The sequence below is a fragment of the Triturus cristatus genome, chromosome 8 (assembly GCF_964204655.1).
Source record: "Triturus cristatus chromosome 8, aTriCri1.1, whole genome shotgun sequence".
NCBI lineage: Eukaryota > Metazoa > Chordata > Amphibia > Caudata > Salamandridae > Triturus > Triturus cristatus.
Genome location: NC_140591.1, coordinates 460314133 through 460340784, shown reverse-complemented (window position 1 = coordinate 460340784; position 26652 = coordinate 460314133). Strand labels below are relative to the sequence as shown.

The 26652-nt window shown below is 50.4% G+C and overlaps 1 protein-coding gene across 2 annotated transcripts in view; it reads right to left on the bottom strand.

Moving 5' to 3' along the window:
* CDADC1 (cytidine and dCMP deaminase domain containing 1) overlaps window positions 1–26652 on the bottom strand; it is a 468682-nt gene that overhangs the window by 379565 nt on the left and 62465 nt on the right. For both annotated transcript variants that reach the window (XM_085621895.1, XM_085621894.1), the window contains exon 2: window positions 14099–14208. In XM_085621895.1, coding sequence (XP_085478021.1) covers window positions 14099–14208 — 110 coding nt within the window. The remainder of the gene's footprint in view (window positions 1–14098; window positions 14209–26652) is intronic.

Below are 26652 nucleotides of genomic sequence, written 5' to 3'. Positions count from 1 at the left end.
CTGGTTGGTCCTGGTTTACAATTTATGGGCAGTGTAGTAGCCCCTGTCAACGGGGCAGGCCAACCACTGCAGCAATGGGGTATAGAAAGGGGTCCCTCGGAAAAGGCGGTTGATTTGAAGCCTGCTTGCCTTCATACAGTCACTTGACTAGAGTGAGTCGAGGTGGGCTGGGCTACTGGCAAAAGCAGGCAGCGAATTCCTGGCAACAGCAAAGGCCCAGACTCTGAGCAAGCCTCTCCGAGATAACGCCCCCCCCCCCCCGACCAGAGAGACAGTCACTGGAGCTGCACTGACAAAAAATATGTCTGGAATGACATCCCCGGCCCACCGGCAACGGCAGTTTGGCTAGGCGTCCATTCCCCCATATAAAGGAGCAAAGCAAGGGGTCTAGTTCTCTAAAGAAGGTGTGTGGAGGGATAACCGGAAGGTTTGGGAAGTAGTATAGAAGGCAGGGCAAGGCGACCATTCAGCTCCCTCTCGGTGCACCCTGGCAGAGTGAGCCTTAAAATATAACACCTATGGTCTTCAAGAAAAGCCGAGTAGGTGGTCTTCGCCTGCACCACCCGGGCCGCGGACGCGTTGTAAAGTGGGGCCAGATTGTGCTCAGCCGCCTTTAAGTCCTTCTCAAGTGTTCTGCGGGCTCCCGCTATCTGTCGGATGCAGGCCCCCTTAGTCACTACTTTAAAGGTGAGCTCAGGCGGGGGCTGCCGGACTGAGACCTCGTCCTGGCCCCCGACACAGTGCCATAATCGAGGTGTGGGGATGAGACCTCGGGCATGGCACCCTTTAGGTGAGGACTGTGGTGGTGCCCTTCACTCCAACCTCGGACCTCACGCACTTTTTCTTCCTCTAGAGGGCACATTGCGTTCCGGCACGCCACCTATCTCCAGGCTCTTCCCCTCGTCCAATGCTTGCGAAACTCTTTCATTTTAAGGACCGGGTTGAGATGAGCAGACCTCTCCAAGTGGAGACCAAACACATTATGCTATTACCCGACTACACCTGTGCCGTGCATCGCCAGCGATTGTCCTTCCTAGATATAAAAAGCCACCTCCTTCAGCAGGGGATAGCTGTTTCCAGCGCGCTTCAAGATCATCTTTGAAGACAACACTTACTTCTTCACTGACACTACTGAAGCAACGGACTGGACTGATCAGCACTCAAAAGATCTTAGACCGTCAGACCCTGGCTCCGCACTGCGGGCCCAAGGGCCCCGGAACAAGAGACGATGCAAGAATGGGACTCAGGCAAGCACAAGGTCCTTGCCCTGGGGATCCCTGTCCAGCTCTCCCAACCTGGAACAAATCATTGCGGACCACAGGAGGGCCTTACAGGCCACTGCGGACTTAAGGCCTGCTTCCGCGGCCAAAGACGATGAGAGGCCTGGCATGATTTGTATGCGAATACTCCAGTTCACCGTAGCATACACCAACAGTCATTACAAAAAAAACACTACTGGGGGCGTGGCTTGGAGCGTCAAGATGGCGGTCGCACTGTGAGTGTGCTCTGGACCCCTCCGTCATCCGCTCTGACATCCGTTACCGACAGTGCCCATCCTCTTCTCTAACTCACTGCCTGCAGTTTAGCAACATATCGGCGACCTACTGGCGTTAAAGAACCTCCGCAGAACTCGCCGTGGGGCGGCAGTGCCATGTGGTTTCTGACCGGCCCTGAGCCAAGATGGTGAAACCCATTGAACTGCGGCCTGAGCCTAAGCCCTGACACCTGCTGCCCGCTGGTGTCCCCGCTGCAACGTAATCCACCCTGACCAAGCCTGACGGACGTGCGGACGGCTCTGCTGCGGAGCCGGGACGGCAGACGACTTGCTGGACGTGAGAGGCTTTTGAGGCTGTGGGCCCACGCGGAGGCCCGTGCTCCCCGCGGGCTGCTGGAAGACGATCCGCGTCCCCCTCTCTGAGCGGACTTTCGCGGCCCGATACGTGAGCCGGCCTGAGGCACCCGTGTTGGGCTCCTGCCGGCAGTGGAGCAAGGGGAGGCGACTACTATCCCGGGGGCGGAGGCCTCTTCCCGCACTCCTGCATCGGGACCCTGTAAATCGGCCCTGGCTGCAGTTGCGAGGGGACTGAAAGGGAAGACAGACCCTGTGGCCATTAATTGACCCGGGCGCAGTGAGAGGCTCCAGTTCACTGCCGCTACGTGCTGGATGTACACACAAGCTGCACCCCCAGTGACGCGAGTTCCCATCCATCATCATAGGGCATCTGGCGCCGAACTTTACAATCAAGAATAAAACTACTATGACCCCAGTCTATACAACCCCCCCGCTGCTGTACAGACCTTGACTTCAACTGTGTCCAACTTAACCACCACCGCGTCCATCACAGTCTTTGTTGCCTGCGGCCTGTGGATCCCTGCCGCCGTGGCCTCTGACCTACTGGCTGCAGCGCCTGAGGAGCGGCGGTGCGGCTGAGGGCCGGGGGGGGGGAGGCCTGTAGTCCTGAGGCTGGGTGGTGCACGACTTGACTGTCATAGCCGGGCGCGGCCCTGATCATCGGAGCCGTATCGCTGGATAGTCTGCCGGGCGGCGGGGTGCCCGTCTCTGGCGGGTCGGCGCGGCGCGGCGCCGGATTTCGTGCCGCATCTGAGCCCTGCCCGGGTTTCACGGAGCGCCCAACCTCTTTGGCTCGGCCAGCATATCGGCGCGGCGGCATCTGTGATGAGGTGAGCGGGGGGGGGCATCGGTTGCCGGTCCGGGCAGCATTGGCAGGGCGTGGGTACCCCCCCGTTCTCACTGTGTGTTTCTGAGACTCTTGGAGGGCTTGCCTGAGGTCCGGGTTGTAGAGGCGTGGCGGATGGCGGAGCCGGCCGCATAGTGCCCACGGCCCCCTGCTGAGGAGAGGTTTGCAGCCCCGGTGTGGTGTGGCCCGGAGGGCTTTGGCTCGGCCAGCATATCGGCTGCCGTGGGGGCGATGTGCAGCGGAATGGCGAGAGTGCGCCGGCATCCTCAAAGGAGTGCAGGAGGAATCGGCTGCTGATTCGGGCAGCGGTGTGGACATCAGCATAGACTCTGTGCGCCGCCCCCCACGCTCTCATGTATACTCTAGGGCGTCGTAGGGCTCGTGGTCTGTCGTGACCTACCAGTGTGAACAGGCACGGCCCTCATTGCCCAGACTGCTGGGCCCTTGACAGGGGGTGCGGAGGCTCATAGACGGCAACGACCTGTGGGGAGTCTGTACAACGCCTGTTGTTCCTGGCCCGGGAAGGGCCTGTAATCCGGCGTGGTGAGCGAACCAGGTGGTGCAGCTGACCCTACGGGAGGGTCCCAGCTGCACTGACGCGGCGGTTGGTGTGCTGGGGGGTCTCGGGTGGTACGGAGGACCCTAGGCGGTTGGACCGGCTGTCAACCAGGCAGCAGCATGGGCCAGGGCTCGCGCCCCCTTCCCCCCCGCTCCGCTTCCATCGTTAGTGCTGGGCTGGGTCCTCTACCCGCCTGTTAGCTGTGGCGGCCGGCCGGTGGCGTTGCCTGAGGTGACTTCGGTGGTGGGGCCTGGTGGTGCTGGGTGGGGCCCCCCGCCCTCTTGCTGGTTCTCTGCTTGTTTTGGACTTGAGTGGGGTCCTCTCCTCTCTCGGCTGTGGAGCAGGTGGTTCCTCGTGGTCTGGCCGGAGGTTGGTGGAGTGGTCGGGCCTGGGTCCATCTGTGAGTGGGATCGGCCACCTCATCCTGGAGGCAGGGCCCGTCCAGCAGTTGGCCACTCGAGCAGACCCCCACATCTTCAGTGACACGGCGTACTCCCTTGACCAAGGGGGGGGATAGGGGGCCCAAGCCGGCTCCAGACTCAACGCAGACTAAAATGGATAGGTTCACCACCCCTGAGCAGGAGCCGTCCCGAGGGGCCGGGGGGGGGACCGCCCCCACCCCCGGAGAAAGATCTGGACACCATCCTTCAGGCCATCGAGACCTCACAGGCTTCTGTGGAAGGGAAAATTGGGGAAATCAAAGTGGATGTATCCCTCCTTCAACAGGATCTTCGCGGCGCCACTGCGCGGCTGTCCGAAGCCGAATCGCGCATATCCACGGCCGAGGATGACATTGCACAGCTTAAGGAGCAGGTGGCCCAACTTCGCATTCGCACCGGGGAGCTCCACAAGCGGGCAGAGGATGCGGAAAACCGGGCTCGTCGGAATAATTTCCGCTTGGTGGGGTTCCCCGAGGGGGGTGGAGGCAGGGCAAGCCGCTACCTTTGTTGAAAACTGGTTCAAGGCGTGGATGCCGGGAGGGACCCTCTCGACTTGGTTCATGGTCGAGAGGGCGCATAGGACCCTGGCCCACAGGCCCCCTCCCGGGGTCGCTCCCTGCCCTATTATCCTCAAGATTCTTAACATTAAGGACAGAGACGCCATTTTGCTGGAGGCTCGGGCGGCTGGGCCCCTCAAGTTTCAAAACCATGTCATCATGATATTCCCGGATTACACCAGGGAAGTTCAAGACCTCAGGCGATCATATGTGGACGTTAAGAAGAAGTTGCAATCCTTGGGCCTCCAATATCAACTTCAATTCCCGGCACGCCTTCGAGTCACCTTTCAGGGCGTGACTCATTTCTTTGACTCGCCAAAGGTGGCCTGGTCATGGCTGACTGAAGAGCGCCCGCTATGCCAACAGCGCACCTCCTCCGTGGAGCGTGGGGAGTTGCGGCTTGAGGGTCAAAGAGCACCGGGACGCCAGCGCCGGCGGACGCGGTCCCGTAGGGGACGCCAAGCAGGGTCTTCTGCACTCCGGTCCCAGAGTACGGCAGTTCCGGACGCTAGGGGATCCTCCAGCCGGTCGGGCTCTCCGCCCCACACCAGACATCGCTCCTCCGAGCCCTCGCCGAGCGGGTCTCCACTGATGGCCCAGGCAGACTCAGACCTTTCCTGTACACCTAATCTTAATGGTGCTACTGTTTGCATTTAACGTCTCTCCAGCGGGAGGGGGGTAGCGGTCACTAGACCCCTGGGGTGTCCTTGAGGGTGTCTGCACTGTTAACGCTGATGCATTGATTATCCGTTCTTCAGGAGGGGTCCACCATGAAACCTATACGAGCGTTCTAGTTTGGTTCTTGTTCTAAAGGGGTCGACAGATGCTTCCGTTCCTGAAGTGTAGGGTGGGGGGGCAGGGGGCCGGTCTGGTTGGGGGGGGGGGGGGGGGTTTCTTTGCTTGTTGTGGGGAGTCCGTAATATGCACTCCCAGGGTTTCATATTGTTTTCTGTTGTTTTACTGCGCCACCGCTCATTCGATGTTTGGTCTCCTTGGCACATGCGTCCACTGCTCAGGGTTCGTCCCACCAGCGCGCCTTCATGCCTGCTTCCAGCCTTGCTCCCTCCACTGGCTCACTAAGGCCTCGCCAGCTCTTGTAGCGGTCTTCAGTCTCCATGAGTGATATACCTTCCCCGACCGCAGCCCTTCACATTTTGTCTTGGAATCTTAATGGTCTCTTGGACCGTCATAAGCGAGCGACCGTATTGTGTTCGTATTGTGTATGCACAGCGACTTAACATAGATGCGCTTCCGCTTCAAGAAACCCTCCTTATGGGTAATCACTGCCCCTTTCTGGCGCGCTACGGTTATGACAGGGTGTGGCATTCGGGCTTTGCTCGTGGCTTGCGAGCCGTGGCCATATTACTGAAGCGCACCCATCCCTTTGTGCTGACGCAAGTCATTCACGACCCACAAGGTACATTTGTGATTGTATGTGGTACTCACGGGGGTACTCCCCTTAACCATGTTTCCCTGTACTCACCCCCCCTCGATGCTTGCCGCGACTCTAACACAATCCTCCACTCTGCTACCCACCCTCCCCTTGGGGCCCATAGTCATGGGGGGGGGGGGGGATTTTAACGCGGTTTCCTCCCAGCTTGTCGACACGACGGGGACTCCGTCAATGTCCAGGATGGCCCAGGCGAGACAGCTCACGAATTGGGCTGAAGCCCACGGACTATGCGACGCATGGCGGATCTGGCATCCGCGCGCTAAGCAGTTTACGCACACTTTGGCAGCCCATCATACCCAAGCGCGCATAGACTCAATCTTTATCCCGTCCACGGAATGATCCAAGATCCAAGACATCCGCATACTTCCGAGAGGTATCTCTGACCACTCCCCGGTGCTCCTCCATACAGGGACTCCCCCCCCCCCCCCCCCTCACTCCCGCCCCGTGTGGCGGCTAAACGCATGGTTTTTACAAGACAAGGACTTCCAAAAGGCGGTGGGTGTGGAGCTGCAGGGCTACTTTGCTATTAATGAGGGTTCTGTTTCATCCCCGGGTATCTTGTGGGAGGCGGGGAAGGCCACTATTCGGGGCTTCGCCAAGGGTCGTGTCCAGTGGCAGCGTCGGGCGAAATTGTTGCAGATCACTTCACTGGAGGCACAGGCTCTGCGCCTTGAGTGCTCCCCCTCCACGGTGGGTGATGTGACTCTGGAGCGGCGCCTCGAGAGTGTTCGAAGCGAAATCAAACATCTCTCGATGGAAGCGGCCAAGCTCCTGTGAAGATCGTCTGTGGCCAGGGTATACGGCTGGGGAGACAAAAACGGCACAATCCTACATAGGCTAGCCATGTACCCCAGAGCGAACCATATTATCCCCGAGGTAATGGATCAAGGGGGGGCACTGCAGCAGTCCCCGGTAGCCATGGCTGGTGCGTTCGCCGCCTCCTACCGCCAGCTCTACGCCAAAAGGATCCCAAGTCTGACGCTGCGTGAGCTGATGGGCCAAACGGATGCCATCCTCCCTCAGCTAGATTCTAATGCCCAAGCTGATCTTGACCGCCCTATCTCGCATGACGAGATTAGCAAGGCCATCGCGTCCACATCGTCGGGCAAGACCCCCGGCCCTGATGGCCTCCCCCAGGAATACTATGCAGCCTAACGTGAGGTCCTTGTGCCTCGCCGACCTGTACGCCAAGGCCTTAGAGAGAGGTTCCTTCCCACTCGAAACTGACATGGCCACTATTGTGGTCCTCCCAAAGTCCCAACCGCCATCTCCCCACTGCTCTGATTACCGTCCCATTTCCCTTATTAATACGGACGTCAAAGTGTACGCGGCGATTCTTGCCCAACGGCTGAAGCCCTATCTCACCGCGCTGGTGCATCTGGACCAGTGTGGTTTTATGCCCCAACGTGGTACCCAACACTGCCTTCGACGCCTGCACCTGGACCTGGCCCACCGACAGGTCCTTTCTCCTTATCTAGCACTCCTTCTCATTGACTTTGAGAAGGCGTTTGATTCGGTATATTGGACGTACCTGAATGACGTGTTGGAAGCGATGGGCTTCGGTCCGCGCTTCCGTCAGCTGGTTGGGGTACTGTATACCCGGCCTCGGGCACGAGTCCTGGTTAATGGGGTTCTCTCCGACGCCTTCCCCATCCAACGGGGAACAAGGCAGAGATGCCCCCTCTCGCCCCTCCTCTTTGCTTTGGCGATGGAGCCCCTAGAGGCCCTGATTCGGTCTGAAAGACTTGTTCGGGGGTGGGAGTGGCCCAACTCTGAAGTAGATAAGATTGCTCTTTATGCGGACGACGTCTTGCTCTTCTTATCTGACCCTGCGCAGTCTGGTCCCCGTTGTCTCCAGATCCTGCATTCCTTTGGGAAAACCTCTGGCCTCCACATGAATGCTCACAAGTCGGTTCTTGTCCCGCTCCATCTCTCTAGGGAATGCTTTGACTGGCAGTCTAGGATACCGCTTCAGCGTCAGTCCTTCAAATACCTCGGGATATGGGTCACGCTCCTCCCAGAATTGGGGTGGTCTCTCAATGTCACCCCGCTTGTGAAGAAGGCTAAGGCAGATCTGCACAAATGGCAGACACTGCCGCTGAACCCATTGGGGAGGTTCGCTTTTATTAAAATGCTGTTTCTCCCTAGATTTCTTTATGTCCTGCAAAACACCCCCTTTTGCTTTCCGCGGGTGTGGTTCCGGGAGATTGATACTTTGGCTACTAAATTCCTGTGGGGGGGGAGGGAGGGCCCGGATGGCACTGCGTACGTGTCAGATTCCAACATTTGATGGGGGCAGGAGGATGACGCATCTATATCTCTATTACCTGGCAACTCGGCTGTTGTGTATTCATGACTGGTTCAATGGGGGGTGGTCAGACCCTGCGTATAGGCGAGAACTGAGTGAACTCGGTCTGCCTCGAATTCAATCCCTCATGTACGGTGAACCCCTCCCGTCCGCCTTGCCCGACGTCACGCGCTCCGTGCTTCTGGCTTCTGGCTTGGCGGGCTGCCTTAAGGCATACTAAGTGGACGCGCAGACTCACTCGGCTCACGCCTCTATGGCACGGTACTTGGCTCGGGTAAGTCAGTGGATTGCAGGGGTTCCGTCAATGGGATCTTATTGGGATCTCCCAGCTGGGGGATGTGTGGGCGAACGGCCATGTGCGATCCTTTAAAGACCTCCAATCCCAATATTCCCTCCATTCATCACAATGTTATAAGTACTTACAGTTGCGTCACGCCCTCCACTAGGATCCCTGAATACAGTCCCCCCGAAGCGCCGACCATGTTGGGCGATTTGGGGAGGGGGGGTATTTCCCGGATCTACAAGACATTGGTCAACAACACCCCGACCCCTCTCGACCGACTTCGGGACCGATGGGAGGAGTGGGTGGGTCCCCTGGACGAAGAGAACTGGCGGGACGCACTCATGTCCCCCAGGACAGTCACCACATCCGCCAGGCTCCGCCTGATCCAATTATACTACATACATGCTGTCTATCTAACCCCACAGCGTCTATATCGATCCGGTCTCTCCCCATCCGCCTCATGCACGCGCTGCGGCCAGGACCCGGCTGATTTTTTCCACATGGTTTGGCATTGTTCCAGATTGGCGCAGTTTTGGGGAGAGATTGAAACGGAGCGTTCCGCGGTTCTGGGGTGGGAGGTTCCGCATGACCCACGTCACTCCATCTTGGGGATTACAGACGGCCTTGATGGGTCCCGGAGTGAGATGGTCTTTTACAATACAGCCATGGTCTTGGCCAAACGGGACAAAGCCGCCTCGTGGAAATGTCCTACACCATCCAGCTTGGCCGGATGGAGGAAGGGGGTGGATTGGTGTGCGGCACAAGAAAAACCCTTGTACAAGGCACGGGGGTGCCCTAAGAAATATCGGAGGTTGTGGGGCAAATGGTTGGGTGCCGTGGACTAGATTGTTCCATCTGTATATCATGCTGTTCACCGCAGGGGGGCGGATTTGAGCGTAATGTCAGTGCTCTTCTCGATGTAATGTGGCAATATCCGTATTTTGCAATGTCAATGCTTTGGTGGTTGCATTCTCTTGAAACAATAAAATTTGTTTGTCAAAAGAAAAAACACTACTTCTGTTGGTCCCATAGAGAAACAGAGGAATACCCAGCGCCCAGAGAGAAAGATGGGGCGAGAGAGAGAGCCTTATCTGGTAGAGACTATCTAGCTGCAGATTCCTTACCTTAGAATTATCCCCAGGAGTCAGACTACATACGGAAAATTTTCAAGCAGTACCCCTGAGTGCCAGTTGTGGGCCCTGTTTGGCTCCATGTAGCGTTGTCTGCACCGGAAGTGACATGCGCTGTACCAACATAGGCACCACCTCGGAACACTGTCATTCGTTACATTCACAACTTTCCACACTAGAAGCGTGAAGCCACAATGAGAATTGACCTTTGGTGTGACAAACTTAGGCTCTTGAAAGGGTGTTCCCTACACTTTGATTTTTTCACAGGACAGGGAGGATGAGAGGATCGGTAAGAAATCTGCAGCTAGATTGATTCTCTACCAGATAAGGTGTTACCGAAGGTAAGTAACTTATTCTTCTGAAAGAGACTTCCAGCCGCAGATTGCTTACCTTAGACTAGATACCTCCCCAGTGGTAGAACTACGAACCCAATTAGATTAGAAAGTCCAGCAGGACCAAACGGGTGAAATGCCCATCACAACAGACCTGACTGTCCAGGCAGTACTGCTTGGTGAACGTGTGCAGTTAAGCCCACGTTGCCACCAGGCCAAGATGCCACGGGCTAACACATTGGTCACAGCCTTGGCTCTGGTGGAGTGAGCCCACAGGCCCTCAGGAAGCTGCTTCTTACCCAATGCGCAGCAGATCTTAATGCACAATCAGGATATGGCTCTCTTCTGTACTGCCTTCCCTTTTTTTGTTGCCGCGTATCCACCCAGAAATCTCGTGTAGTCAAGGTATAACGACAATGCACTTTTTCGATTCAGATGGTGGAGTCTCTCCACCTCTTTGGAGAGATGAGGTGGAGCAGAGAAAGTAGGCAAGGCGATGTTCTCACCTTCAAGGAATGGAGTCACAACCTTTGGAAGGAAGGAGGTATGTGTCCAGAGAACCAGCTTGTCCAGATAGCAAGTGATGTAAGGAGGGTACGCTGAGAGTCCTTGTAAATCGATAACCGCCTGGCCAATGTTAAGGCCACTAAGAAGGCAGTGGCAGGTTTTAAAGTCAAGACTCTGGGAGGGCAGCTGTGGAGAGGTTCGAATAGTGTACACATGAGAAAAGTTGCTACCAAATTGAGGACACGCTGAGGCATTGTGAATGGCATAGGGGGAAACGTGTAGGCATTTAAGGAACCTAGCCACTATGGGTGACTTAAAGAGAGAGGGTTGGTCTAGCAAACGCAAAAATACAGAGATGGCAGAAAGGTAACCCTTAACTGTCCCCAGGCAGAGAGTTCTGCTGGGCCTAGGATAAAACAAACAATAGAACTTGAGATAGGTATGCAGAAAGGGGGTCAATGATGTGGGAAGAAAACCATGACACAAAATTGTCCCCACGGCAGGCATATACAAACTTGGTGGAGGGACGCCTGGCTGCCAGAATAACGTTGCAGACTATGCCAGGAAAGTCAAAAGTTGTTAACTGTCACCGCTCTATCTGCATGCATGCAAGGTGGAAAGTGCGGGGTTCGGGTGCAGAACCCTCCCATGTTGATCCTCCCGAAGATGCAGACTGACTGGAGGACCACTGGTCATGCTCAACAACTAGGGATACCAGACTCTCCGTGCCCAATTGAAATCCACAAGAATGACTTGAGCCTGGTCGTTCCTGATCTTCTTGAGAACTCTGAGCAGGAATTGTATTGCCATAAAAGACATATAGGAGTGTATAGGAGTCTGGATCTCAACTCAAGACAAAAAGCTTCTCCAAGCAAGAGTTGCTTAGAAACTCTACCTCTCAAAATTGCTGACATTGCACGTTCTCTGCAGTGGCGAACAGATCTAACCAAGGCTCTCCCCACAACTGAAAGTGACCTTGCACCACCTCTGGATGGAGACACCATTTGTGGTTCGCCTTGCATCTTCAATTGAGTTTGTCCGCTCTGGCGTTCAGAGAGCCTGCCATGTGTTAAACCAACTGGGAAATTCCCCGAAGTTCAAGTCATGTGCAGAGACGTGGGCCTTGACAAAGGTTTCACGACCCCATCCCTCCTTAATGGTTACAATACCACATGGTGGTGATGTTATCCGTGAACACCAGGATCACTTTCCATTTGAACGAAAGATGAAGAGCTGTCAATGCCAAGCAAATTGTCCAGAGCTCCGACAGGTTAGTGTGGAGCTCGGACTCTACCAGAGACCAAAGGCTTTTGATCGCCACCTCTCGTAAGTGTAAGGGCACAGTCGTAGACACCTTCCGTGGCCACGAAAGGTGTGGAAAGCTGATTGGGATTGGCAATGAGCCATAGACAAGCCTGGCTGTAGGTCTGGCTGTAACTCTGCTGTCCTTAAAGCGCTCCAGCGCTGAGTCCGCCTTCTCTCCAAAGATGCGAGAGCCATTGGAGGGCAAGTCCATAAGGGAAGTCTGGACATCCCCAGAAAAATCAGCTGTTCTCAACCAGGTGTGACGCCGCAAGACTACTGACAAGAAAATCACTCTGCCCAAGTCAGTTGTGTCAAATCCATACCTGATGGGGAACTTTGCTGCATTTCACCAGTCAGCAATAGCCTGGGTGAGTATGGCTCAGGCTTTCAAGATCATAGGCAGCACTTATGCAACCAAGTACCATATCATATGGGAATAACAGCTCAAAAGGCAAGAGGAGTAAACCAACCACAGTGCTTGGCTGGAGGAAGTGAGCATTGTCTTGCCAAAGGTGGCCAGCCTTTTGGATTCCCTATCCAGTGGAGAATCATGGAACACACCAGGGTTTATCCTGGGTTTGAAGGCTTGGACTACCAAGCTCTCTGGGTTGGGGTGTTGGGTGAGGAAACCGTGATCCCCAGAGACAGGGCGATCGTGGCGAGCAATCGTCCCATGCACAGAAGTCCCTGAGCAGGGCTTGGACCAGGCCACCAAGTAGGACATCTACTGCTCTTTGAATGGGAGAATGGTTTCAGAAGAGAAGGCTCCCAGATGAAGCAACTCTGTCAAGACGTTCATCTTGACTGCCACTGTGGGAAGCTGAGGGTCCAAAACCTCAGCAGCCCTACGAATCACCATCGCAAAAGAGGCTCGCCCCTCCATAGCCACGGTAGGAGGAGAGACTAGGCCAATGTCAGGTGAGGTGTCTAACCCACTGGCCTTCCTCATACCATTTGTCGTGTTCTTCTTCAGGGAACTGGCAACCATAAGGGTATGTAGAGCCCTCCAATTCATCTCCCTCTCAAGACCTATCAAGTAAACAAGGCACTGCCCCCACTCTGGGAAGCATGGACCCAGTCAGCGCCTGAGTTGGCATCATCGTCTTCGGAAGGCATCAGCACTGGAGCAGGCATTGTGGAAGGTTCTGTATCGCCAACGGCTCAGCTCCGGATCCAGCAAGGGATCCATGGGGCTCGACTTGTGAGGAGGCCGAACCTGCCGGCAAGGATCCAGCCCTCCAGCACCAATTGAGCCCAAAGGCACTCCAGAGGGGCTAGGCCGTCTAAATGAGAAACATGGCCTCATAAAACTCTTTAACTGTGCAGGGGTCGCTCCAGCTCCGGGAAAATTGGGGGAAGGGCAGAGCGGACCCGGATTCAGGTTTCGCCCGACTCACAGGGCCTGGAGTGACAATAACCCAGTGTCTTGTAAGAAGACTTCGACGGACACGATAAAGTCGAAGTTCTCTCCAACTTCTTTGTTTGTGGGACATACCGGACTTTCCTGCCAATTTGAAGTGTGACGACGATCATCAGGAAGAGCTCCGCGAATGCTCCTGGGACCTTCTGCGCAAACAGGACCTCATGCGTTGCGGAGTCGACGGGAGACAAGGAGCTTGAGGGAGCGCTCCCTCAGCACTTTGTGTACATGGCGCAGCAATCCTCGCAGGCCTCGGAGTCGTGGTCCCACCTCAAGCACCACAAATACACCGAGTGGGGGGCTGTCCCCAACATCTGCCTGTGACAGATCCCACATGGTTTGAAACCAACTAGTTTCTTAGATGATATACCTACACACCAGGCCACAGCTTTAAAAAGTTCAACAAAAAGTCGCTGAAAGCTAGCCAAAAAGTGACTGTGGGGTAGCTTACACTGTATCAGAGCTATCTGGCATGGAAAGCAAACAGCTGATACAGGTACTGCGCACGACACTTCCACTGAAGATGAAGCCATATGGAGATGAATGAAGCCACCTACCTAAATGCAGGGGGTACTGTTCAAAACATTTCCAGATCCAGTCTGATGCCTGGGGATAATTCTGAGGTAAGGAAACTGTAGCTAGAAATCTCCATCAGATAACACCCACTGATATAAAGTTGTTTTCTGATATTAATAATGTGTAGTATTATGTTTTAATGTGCAACACAGTACTTTCTTTCTTGAATAGATAATCACTAGGCAGGACATGCTCTTATGGGGTTGCTGGTTGATCGATGAGCACGCGCACCCCCACGCTAACTTGCCGAGAAGCGTAACTACCAATGAGAGTCAAGTGCAGAAAGAGTTGTACTTGGCCCAGTTTGCAGAGCCATAGTAGGACGGATCACGGGCTATCGGAGGCAAACAACCTTAAACCTCATGTTTGAGGCCAGTAGCCCCTACTTACCATGTGGCCCCCTCACATAGTTCTCACAACGGGCATGAGGACATAAGCATTAAACAAAGTACGTCAATTAAGATAAATACAATTGAAAAAAAAGCTATTCCATTTAATAGGGTGAAAAATTAGTCGAAAAATTACTCACAGCAACTGCAGATGTATTCTTTTTCTTTTCATCAACATTAGATGGGAAGAGTTCCATCCACAGACTCAGTAAAGTGAAAAGGTTCACTTTCGAAAGTCTTGGTGTTTGCCCTGCAAAGTAAAACAAAAAAACATACCAATTAATGTACTGTGTTTGGGGCTGTAGACAGAATGAGGAAACACAACCACCTTATATCTTTATATACGCCACCGGGATGAGCAGAAAGTAAAGTGAGAATAGGCAATGTGAAAAGGGCAAGAATGAAATAAAAGAGAAATCACCCATGTGAGGTATAAGAGAAAAAAAGAGCGCAGCAATAAAAGGCAAAATTGTGGTACGATTTGAGAAAAATGAAGGATAGAAATGAGGAGCTAAAGGTATTATGTCAATACAAAACATAACACAGGATGAAGAAGCAGCACAGAGGTATACCCCAGACAGATTAGAGCGGTAAGGAAGAGGTTAAGTGAAGAAGTACAGGAAAAAAGGAGGGAAACCAAATGCAGGATGAGGGCACAGAAGGTAAAGTGGCAAAAGGGCTAAGTAAAGATGGAAAGAACGAGAAAATAAATAATAGAAACAAGAAGTGAGAAGGGGTTAAAAAACAGAAATAGGTAAACAGGGTACATGACGAGGTAGAGAATTTAAGCGGCTAGCATGTGAGCACAAGTATTTGGGAGTTAACAAGAAATCAAGCAAAGTATGAAGAGCACATTTGTAAAGCAGAGCCTTTGTTTTGGCTAGCTACTGAATGAATCACATGCTCCTTCCACAGAAGTCGTGGACGTCCAAAATCTCACTGTATGGCTTTCTAACAGTTATATTAAGGTGATGAGGTCTAGTGCTTCTGCATATAACAATAAAAATTGTGAGTCGGGGAAAATCACAATCTCGCTTTAGAAAAAATCTTGCGAATCTGAGTAATGCGTAATCTCCCAATGATACAAATCTTGTGAAATGTAAATAGAATAAGTAAAAACCCCTTAGCTTTACTGCACGCTTACATGCATTTTAAATGAGTTCTTGTTTTGTTATTCTATGCTGTACACTGCACATCTTAGCTAAATCATTCTAGTAAACCATTGCCTCGTTCTTAGTTGACACATCGAAGCAAGGATTTTTGAAAGCTGTAGCCAGCTCTTGCTGGAGATGTTTGCATGATTTCCATCAGGGCTTTCTCACCTTCTCATTAGTGCCAATCAATAGGTTTCAATTTATCACGTTCACGTTTCCATTCACTTGCATTGAGGAAGTGTACAAATATAACATCAAAATGAATGGTTTTTAACACACATGCACCGACTGATCAAAGGCAAGCCTCCAGCCCATTTCTTAGACAATTGACTTGATTGCTTTGAATGCCTGCTGGATATTTTTGCATTTAACGCATGTTAAGACTTCTATCAGAAATCCCAAGTATTTGGGATTTCTATTATACCTCTTTCCAAGTGTATGTAAGACTCCTAGAGGTCTCCTGCCTCAAATACCATTGTAAATCACTACAACTGAGATACTCTTTTGGTGTGTAATCGAGTGCACTAATTAAAACGAAAATGTAGTTAACTTAGTAGCTGATTATGCAATGATAGATGTAAAAATTAAATGCTCAAATGACACCCTTTTCAAATGTGCTGATTTGCAATAGGCAGTCATAGTTATCTTTATGATGATGATCATAGAAAAGCTAAGAAGCATGTTTCTTCAACTAAAAGCAAACCTAATGTGGATGAAATGTGCACAACATGAATGCTTAGAAATGTTCCTCATAACTGAAGAATGTTCCGGTTTAATAAGATGCATTACTTTATAAGCAATATTCCATCTTAAATGTCAAGAACTTCCCATTTTCTCATGTTCTTACATAAATGCTTAAGATAGTTGTAAACTAAAGTCAATAATTGCTGTTCGTATTAAATAGAATGCATTACCTAACAGCGATTTTGTTTCTTAGTTTATTATTTATTAATATTGCTCATTGTTCTCACAGTGAAACAAAAAGTGATGTAGATGGCCAACCTGTGCTCAAATGTCTACGGGTACTAAACCTTATGTTTTCAGAATCTAACTACGCAAGAATGCTTGTAGCTAACTTTGTGATACCTTTACAAACCGCATGTATTGTTCGTGGGAACGGAGGAGCTGAAGCTGCTCAATGATGAGACGCCACCTGATTGGTCCACAGATAAAGGAGCCCGATTCAATGTCTACAATATGTATTCATGTCTTTTATATTAGTGTGTGTTCCTAGGTAGATGTTCAGTGCCTTCATTGTCTTTCTCCCATTTGCCAGACTCTTGACAGTTGCAGCTACTGCTATTTCCTTATTGCCCTATTATTCTTTTTGATGAGATTTCTGGATTAATCAAAAACAATCAAAAGAACTTTACTAATCTCTTAACCCCTTTGCTGATAGCCCCCCCCCCCCTGCCCCCCCCATCCTTAGCCTTTTTTTCGCTATTTGGTGTAGTTCGCGCTTAGGACCCCATACATTTATGACCACATAAGGTATCCATGCCAAATTTGCGTCCTTTTCTTCCAACATCATAGGGATTCTAAAGGTACCCAGGGTTTGTGGATTCCCCGGGCCGGGACCCAGGAATTAGCCAAAATACAGCAAAAAAAATTTGGGGGGGGGGGGGGGAATCGGGGGGGGTTAAGAGTGGTTTTGGAAAAAATTGGAAAAAAAGTGCTGCAAATGAAAGCATCTGTTTTTCCCCCCTGCAAATGGTATCAACAAAGGGTTTATGGGGCTGAAATCACCATTTTCCCAGCTTTCAGGGACTGACAGACTTTTGTCAGAAAACCAACATTTTTTACAGTTTTGGCATTTTACTGGGACATAGCTTATTTTTGCTTTTTTTTGTGCCTTCAACCTTCTTCCAGTTAATGGAAGGAAATGGGTATGAAAGCCATAATGGATCCTGGAAAGCTATACATTTTAGAAATGTAGATACAATTCTGAATTCAGCAAGGGTTCATTTGTGTAGATCCTTCAAGGTTTCTTTATAGAAACTAACAGTTGAAAATAGGAAAAATTGCAAAGGAGTTGAAAAAAACAGCCATTTGTGCCAACGTTTTCACCTGTAACTTCTTCTAATTATGACAGATGTTTGAAAGCAATATACCGTTAGAACCGCTGGACCTTTCTGGTTATGGGGATATATAGGACTTGTAGGTTCACCAAGAACCCGACGATCCCTGTGACAATAACTGAGCAGCGTCTTGCAATGGTTTTTTATTATGTACCGGGTATATAGAAATTCATTTGGGAAAATATATACAGTGAAAAATCGGGATGAAAGACAACTATGTATTTCTGAAATTGGAACAAAATATAGAGTTTAGAAACAGTAGCTATTTGCACATTTCCATAATTGTGAGTACCCATACTAGCATGAGAATTACAGGCCATTTTTCAAAGTGACTTATTTTTTAAACATTGTCTTTCATTTGGAAGGCAGAAATGCATTGAAAGTCAATAGGTAATGACAGTCGCTCTACAATTCTGTGTTACCCTAAGTCTCCCGATAAAAATGGCACCTCACTTGTGTGGGTAGGCCTAGTGCCCGCAACAGAAAACGTCCCAAAACGCAATGTGGACACACCACATTTTCACTGTGAAAACTGACCCTTTTTTTGCAAAGTGCCTAGCTATAGATTTTAAACCCTAGCTCTGCCGGCACCTCGGGAAACCTAGCAAACCTATACATTTTTGAAAACTAGACACCCTGGGGAATCCAGGATGGGGTGACTTGTCTGGCTCTCACTAGGTTCCATTACCCAGAATCCCTTGCAAACCTCAAACATTGTAAAACAAAAAAAAAAACATTTTCCTTACATTTCTGTGGTGGAGGGTTCTGGAATCTGCGTGGATCCATAAAATTCCATCCACTGCGCATTCCCCAAAGTCTTGCAAAAAAAATAGGCCTACCCACACAAGTGAGGTACTAATGCCCGCGGCGGGAAACGGCCCAAAATGCAACGTGGACACACCACATTTTCACAGTGAAAACTGACCCTTTTTTTGCAAAGTGCCTAGCTGTAGATTTTGAACCCTAGCTCTACCAGCTCCTAGGGAAACCTATCAAACCTATACATTTTTGAAAACTAGATACCCAGGGGAATCCAGGATGGAGTGACTTGTCGGACTCTCACCAGGTTCTGTTACCCAGAATCCCTTGAAAACCTCAAACTTTGTCAAAAAAAAAAAAGAATTTCCTCACATTTTTGTGGTGGAAAGTTCTGGAATCTGCGTGGATCCACGAATTTCCTAACACCCAGCGTTCCCCCAGGTCTCCCAATAAAAATGGAACCTCACTCGCGTTGGTGGGTCAAGTACCCGCTACAGGCACGGGCCCAAAATGTATTGAGGAGACATCAAAATTACCTATCACAAAACAACCAGGTTTTGCAAGTTGCAAGGGGGGGGTCATCTGGGTTTTTGGCCCCAGGCTCGGCAGCCATCTTGGGAAACCCACCAAACCCACACATTTCTGAAAACTAGTCATCCATGGGAGTCCAGCGAGGTATGGCTTGCGTGGGCCCCCCAACATTTTCCTACCCAGAATGCCCTGCAAACCTAAAGTTTAGCTGAAAAAAACACATTTTCCTCATATTTTTGGGTGGAATCACTGTGCCACCACAAATGTCTTACCCCACAGCGTACTCCTTAGTCTCCGAAGTAAAATTATACCTCACTTGTGTGGGTGTCCAATGCATTGGCTAAACACGTATTTCTTTTTTTAACGTTGCGCTTAGAATTCTCAGTGCTATATCCTTAATCCCTATGTTTTGGGCTCTTCCCAGTCATAGGCCCTTGACCCACCCACACAAGTAAGGCATAATTTTACTCGAGAGACTGAGGGAAATGCTGTGGGGTCGGACATTTGTGCTGGTACGGTGATTCCACGCAAAAATATGTGGAAAATTTGTTTTTTTCAGCTAAATTTGAGGCAGTCCAGTGAGGTATGGCTTGCGTGGATCCCCAACGTTTACCTACCCAGAATCCCCTGCAAACCTCAAATTTAGCTGGAAAAAAAAATCACTTTTTATCCAAAATATTATTGGGGGAGCAAAGGCCCTTGTCCAAGGGGCCGCTCCCCCCTCCCTGGTTTCTAGTGGGTGGATCCCCAAGCAGGGACTCACTAGGGAGGGGTACCATTGGAAAGGGGAGATTCTCCCCTTTCCAATGATACCCCTCCCATCTTTCTACGTGCTCGGGGGCGGAGATAGCCCCCTGAGCACATAGAAAGTGAAACTGAAATGAGTCTCAAGGCTCATTTCAGTTTCGGTTTCACTGAAATGACGTCAGTGCGACGTGCGCGCTGATCGTCATTTCAGGGAAAACCATCTACACAGCTTCAGGAGCTGGGGAAGCTCTTACCCAGTTCCCGAGGCTGTTGGGGGGGGGGGGTGGGGGGTAAACCGGGAAAATAAATCCCTCTAGAGGGATTTCTAGTGCCATGTGATCAAACGGCCAGGGGCCGTCCTACGCACATGAGCACTGACGCACCAAAGGGGTTAGTGAGAATAAAGGTTTTTAAAACTTATCTAAACTCTCATCATTGACTGAACTTAAACTATTAATGAAATGTAAGTTTATAATGCCTGATTCGCTCTTTGACTCATTATATGATATTCTAAAGGTCTCTCACCGGCAGAGAGAAAGTTCCAGAGCGCAAACAAGGCCTCACCCTGGAAGTGATGGTAAATTAGTAAATAAACCATATGAAAGTAAACAAGAAATATGATTATTCGCTCTGAGGTTGGTTGGTTGGTGTGCTTTAATGCTGCTATTGGTGGGTGACGTTAAGGTACCGCGCTATGATAGGTCAGTGTTTTTTTTTTTTACAACCAATTTTATTGAGTTTAGGATGTAACAACAAACAGCACCATTCAGAGCTACATGTGCATTATCAGAATAGGGAGAACAACACATCACAGTGACATCAAGGCTACATAAGGAAATCAATAAGAGCATATCCACGTGTACCTGAAGAGCGGACCACTCCATCTCAATCAAAATTTCTCAGGATACCCCCTGGCTACATATAGAGGCTGCTCCTGCGCAGCGCACCAATCCACCCCTCCGGCGCCAGCGCCCTAGAGCGGGAGGAGCAGTGTCCAGCCAATGCGCAGCAATGTCCCTCTTGGCGACCACCAATGATGTGTTAAGGAAGAGCTTCTCAGCCCTGGAGCCGTCCAATCCATCAGTGACGCCCAGCAGAACATGTATGGGATCGAGAGGCACCTCCCATCCCATGACCCCTGTCAGATCTTGTGTTAAAAATTCCCAATATCTCTGAATCGTAGAACACAACCAAACCATATGGTAGAAATCAGCGTGGGGGTGGGCACAGCGGGGGCAGTGGGCGTCAGGCCGAAGCCCAGCGCGGTGGAGACGCAGGGATGTAAGGTAGGCGGCGTGCAGAAAATAGACTTGTACCAGGCGAAGCCTCGCCGATACCGCAATCGTCCTATGGGCCATCAGGGCGTCTCTCCAGTCCTCATCCTCCAGAGCCCCAAGCCAGCCTTCCCACTTCTCGCGGAGTAGGGAAAGGGAATTAGGGGTGTTGTTGGTGAGTGAGCGGTAGATCCGAGAGAATACACCTTTCCCCAAGTCCCCGGTCAGAACCTGCGCCTCGGGCGGGCTATATTCGGGCAGGGATGTGCCATCTGTAATGTGGGAGTGAAGGGCGTGGCGCAGTTGCAAGTACCGAAAGAATTGAGAGGGATGGAGGGAGTGTCTGGCCTGTAAGTCCTGAAAGGATCGGATGTGGGTACCGCTCCAGACGTCACCCAGCAAGGTTACCCCGATGAGATCCCACTGCCGGAACCCCGACAGGGAAGCGACTTCACGAAGCCTAGTGCCACACCACAAGGGAGTATAGCGGGTCAGCCTGCCTGCCCATTGAGTATGACGAAGTGAGGCATGCCAAGCCAGGAATATGCCGCGCGTGACCTCAGGAAGAGCTCGGGGAACTGCGGTCCCATAAAGCATCCCCTGGATAGAGGAGAAGCCCAAGAGATTAAGCTCCAAACGATACGCCGGGTCGGAACAGCCGCCATTAAACCAGTCGTGAATCGTAAGGAGACGAGTCGCTAGGTAGTAGAGGTTCGTCATTCCGAGGCCTCCGTCAAACGGTGGGATTCGGCATTGGGCCAGGGCCAGCCTGGACCTCCGTCCTCCCCAAAGGAATTTGGTGGCCATGCCGTCCATATCCCGGAACCAAGATTTGGCGAAGGAGAGGTGAGTGTTCCAAAGCATGTACAGAAAACGGGGCAAGATCATCATTTTGTACATGGCAATACTGCCCAGAGGGTTTAGAGGCAGCGTGCGCCATTTAAGGAGGTCGGCGCGGACCCGCTTAACCAGCGGAGTGTCATTGAGCTCCTATGCAAGGTCAGGGAGGAGGGAAACCCAGATCCCCAAGTACTTGAAAGACAGCCGCCGAAGAGGAATCGACGACTGCCAGTCAAAGCACTCGCGTGATAAGTGTAAGGGGGACAAGGACGGACTTGGCCGGGTTGAGCCGCAGGCCAGAAGCTCGTTCAAAAATAGCCAGTGCCCGAAGGTAACGAGGTCCCGACCGGGCTGGGTCCGCCAGGAACAGCAACACATCATCCGCGTATAGCGCGATTTTATCCTCCGCTAGGCCAGGCCACGTCCAACCAGTCAAGGAATGGTCACTGCAGACAAGACAAGTGAACGGCTCCATTGCCAGAGCAAAGAGGATCGGGGAGAGGGGGCATCCCTGCCTCGTACCCTGTCCAATAGGGAAGGGGTGGGAAAGAGCGCCGTTGACGAGGACCTGTGCCCGAGGACGGTGATAGAGTAGTCTCACCAAGATACGGAAAGGAGTACCAAAGCCCATCTGTTCCAACACCGCATCCAAGTAGCTCCAGTCAATGGGGTCGAAAGCCTTCTCAAAATCAATAAGGAGAAGGGACAAGTATGGAGTAAGCAGGTGTCGGTTCTCGGGGGCAAGGTGAAGGCGTCGGAGACAGTGTCTAGTCCCTCGGCGAGGCATGAAGCCGCATTGGTCAGGGTGGACAAGCTGGGTTAAATGCGGCCGTATGCGATTGGCCAATATGGAAGCGAAGATCTTAAGTTCCGTATTGATGAGCGAAATGGGACAATAGTCCGAGCAGCACTGCGAGGGGGACTGGGACTTTGGGATCACTACGATGGTAGCGAGATCCATCTCTGGCCGGAATGAGCCACACTCCGCCGCTTCCTTGTACATCGCCACGAGAGGTGGGAGCAGGGTATCGCAATAGGACGGATAAAACTCCTGGGGGAAGTCCATCCGGCCCAGGAGTCCTACCAGCCACCAGGCGCGAAATGGCGTCTGCCACCTCCACAGGTGTGAGCGGAAGGTCCAACGCGGCCGCGTCCGAGTCGCTAAGACGTGGGAGAGAGAACTCCTCCCGTTGGAGGAGTTCAAGGAAAGAAAGACCAGGCAGACGCATCGAGTAAAGGGTAGCGTAGTAGGAGGCAAAGCATTGGGCAACCGCTACCGGGGCACGGTGGAGCGTTCCATCTGTGAAGCCTAAGAAATCCACCGTACTAGGCATTAGCCGAGATTAGAGAAACCCTTTTGGTATTGCAACCTTATACATCGTTGAGAATTAATACGGAATTACCCGCCCTGAGGAAGCCCCAGGCCGGATGGCCATGTAGGGGTCGAAACACGTGTTGGCTGCGCCATCTTTTTCTTTATACTCACTCTTATAAATAGAGTACAAATAAATGACCAACACCATTGGATTAACCTGTACCGATTTGGAATTTTTTTCCCCCTGAAATATAAGATCAAACTCTTGCCCAGACACACCTTCAGAGTGTCTGTCATCTCAGGTAGGATACGGTTGGCCATAGGGTAGGTGGCGAGGCGGTGGAGGAGCTTCCCATTTTTGTCTCCCCGGCCGTACACTCGGGCCAGGGACGAACGCCAAAGGAGTTTGGCAGCTTCCAGAGAGGTCTGATTCATCTTGTCTCGTAGGAACGCCAGTCTCCGTTACTGGGCATCAGATCTATCATCAGGGTTCAGCACCTCAATCAGGACGGCCTGCCCCTCCAGTCGAATGAGCTGGGAGTCATGAGCCGAGCGAGTGAGTTTCAACTGTCCCTTGGCAAACCCCCTAATAGTGGCCTTACCAGCCTCCCAAAGGGTGCGAGAGGAGGACACCGAGTCCTGATTAATGGTAAAATAGGTAGCAAGTTCAGGACCAGTGCTGTCCTTGAACTCTTCGTCCTGGAGGAACCAGGCGTTGAGTCGCCAGAGCGGTTGGGAGGCTGAGGGGAGGGCCCCTATGTGAAGTAGCACTGGGGAATGGTCCATTAGGCCCCTCGGGAGGATAGATATGGCCTGGAGCGATCAGCAGTCCTGAACTGGCAGGAAAGCATAGTCTAGGCACGCGTGGGTGTGGTGAGAGGCAGAAGTGTGGGTGTACTGCCTAGCAGTCTGGTGCCACAGTCTCCAAGCGTCTCCGAGACCCAGGCTGGCCGCCCATGAGGAGAGAAGACCGGACTGGACAGTCCTGGAAGTAGAGGGAGGGGACGCAACATCGAGCACAGGGTCCATAATGACGTTAAAGTCGCCCCCCACCACGGTCAGTCCAAGAGGTAAAGCCGCGATCAGCGCGGTAAGTCCGCGGAGTGTAGGGGCCAGCAGAGCAGGAGGGGAATAGACAGACAGCAAGTTTAGCGGGCGATCCCTTCTAAAAGAATAAAACAGCCCTGAGGGTCGTGTGTCACCTTACGCACCACTAGGGGAAGAGTGCGACGCGCCAGAATTGCCACCCCTCTGGACCCCCTACAAAACCCAGAATGCCAGACCGCGCCATAGCCATAGCGGGCAAGGAAAGGACAATGATAGGTCAGTGTTTATGTGAATTTCGCATTTGGATTGGTCAACAGGATTTCAATAGAACAACAACTGTGCCAGGATTGGAGTAGAAAATGTGACGTTTACAGAACAGAATCAAAACATTAAACCGTGAACTGTTTATTCTTCTGAATGTGGGAAAACATCAAACTTTTTATGGATTTATAAGTTTTGTGAGAATTCATGTTTCAGCTTTGATAGGTGAAGGTGAAGAGGTACCTCCTGAGGGTACACCTGCATATTATATGACTGATTTCGGTTTTACATACATGTTCATGGCTTTTGCAATGGTGCAAGTTTACTGAGAAAGAAGGTCCATTGAGATTTCCAATCTATGCTACCTTCGAATTGAGAATTATTGACAAGTTAAAGGAAAAGTTACGTCAGATGTGATATATGGTGGACAGCCATAGTTGAATGCGCTAGATTATATCTAGCAATTTCTACTGAAATGCCCGAGAAAGGAAAGAAGAAGACTATCTGGGGGAAAGATAAAGAGGAAAAAGAAAATGAGACAGACAGTTATTCAGGGGATGAGATATTAGAACAAATGTTGGCTGTACGGCCCTTCACCTTATGTGGCTCCAGTTGATAGTTCTGGGAGCAATGCCGCAAGGAATAGTACAATAATGACTGCTCCTGTAGAAACAAGAGTGGTGCAAGTTGAGAGACTTAAAATATTACAGATTGCCCCACTATAAATTGCTAAACCACAGATTGTTCCTTCACATGTGGAAAATCCACCTGTAAAGCATGGTCCGGTGCAAGTACCACAAATAGCAACTATAGCAACAGTGCCTAGACTAGTTACAAAATGCCCCAGCAAATGTTAATCTGATTCCAGCGACACAAGGAGCAGTTGGAGGTTTACCTATGACACAAAATTCACAGACTGTAGTATGAGACCTACTCAGACGGTTCAAGCACTAGGAGATGGGGGAAGGATTGTCTTTACGACACCAATAACCCAGGAAAAAACTAGCTTGTTGGAAGATGGAATTTTTCCACCATAGTTTGAGGAAGCTGTGGGGATTAAAAAGACAGAGCACGGTGCAAGTGATCAGCCCAGAACCTGAAAATGAGAAATAATTAAATATTCCTACATTGAAAATAGAGCTGGAAGATATTATCAGGGGATGTTTGGATTTAGACTACTTAAGTACTTATCAAGAGCAATAATTGGTTTACCTGTGTAAAGAAATTACAAGACGAGCAGCAACAACTTATGAGAAACTAACTGAGTTGGCACAGAAATATGAAGTTGATATTTCTAAGAATTCTCCCTATCAGAATACTTACAGGGTGCAATTAGATGATGCAGTAATTGAAACAATGTGTTCTTCAGGAATGCGGTTACACATTATTGAATTAATAAAATGTATTAATAAATGAGTGACTTTGAAAAATAAGAAAATAAATGGGAAAGAAAACATATGAAAAAGAAACAGCCAGAATTAGGAAATGAAAAAAGGAGACAAATGAGGAAGCAGCTTCAGCTTATTCACTGAGGGAAATAGGAGTGTATGTTCATGTGTCTTAGAGGAAAGGTGATCTTGCAGCTTTTACAAACAATTTCCCAGAATTGAGAGACAAACCTGTGTAGTGGTGTAGACAAGTTGACCGATTTGTGAAAATCTCAAAAGTGTTGTGGACGGATTTGGATACACTCTTCCATATCATTGTGCAAAATGATTTGTGGGCTTACTGTAAGACTACTGTACAATGGTCACGGGAAGAGCCAGCAAAAGATGTATGCACTAATGCACCATCTCCTGTAGTTATGGAGAAATATAAAGCAGTGATTACTTTCCTGAAAGGCAGAGTGCCTCCAAAAGACTTCAATTGGTTGAAAATTAATCGAACAATGCAAGAACCAAAAGTGTCAGTTCATGAGAATTATGAGCGTTTGTTGCAGGTATTTTCACAGCACAGTGGAAGACCCGGAAAAGAAAGACATGGGGATTTTTATATCTCAGTTTGTTTTAGGATTAAGACCAGAGTTTAGTTCCCATATAACCCAAAGTGTAATTCGTTAGCAGAATAAATCACTTGATGAGATCCTAAAATATGAAAAATAATGCAGCAATTAATTAGAAATGAAACAGAAGAAGACTAAAGAGAAATTTATGTTGGCTCAAACAAAGTTGACTCAGAAAGATTTTCAGAATTCTTTGTTTACAGGAAATCAAGAAGGTATGAAAGGTGTTGTTTGGAATCCAGGAGACGTTTGTGGTTCACTAGGTAGAGGTAGAAGTTGCAGCATTAAAGAAAATAACTCTTTGTCACATATGTCGGGCATTCGAAGAGGGACTATAGGTCTAAGCCTGATAATGGAAATGGAAATGTGACTATGCAGAGGGGAGTACAGATACAGAAAATGTCAGTACAACAGATGCAGGTGCCCATGCAAAAACAAATCCTGATGATACAGGTCCCACAGGCTCAAATGATCTCACAGAACATAGGAAACTAAACATTTAACTTAAACCAGATGCCAAAGGCAAATACAAATTATTTCCAAGAAATAAATCGAATGCATTACAACAATTTTCAAATGAAATCAGAATGCTTTACAGCAATTTACAGTTTTTAACACTGATGGCTCAGATATCTCTCAATGGCGGTGCCTGAGGGGAGAGGAAGATTATGTGCTTGGCGCAGTCT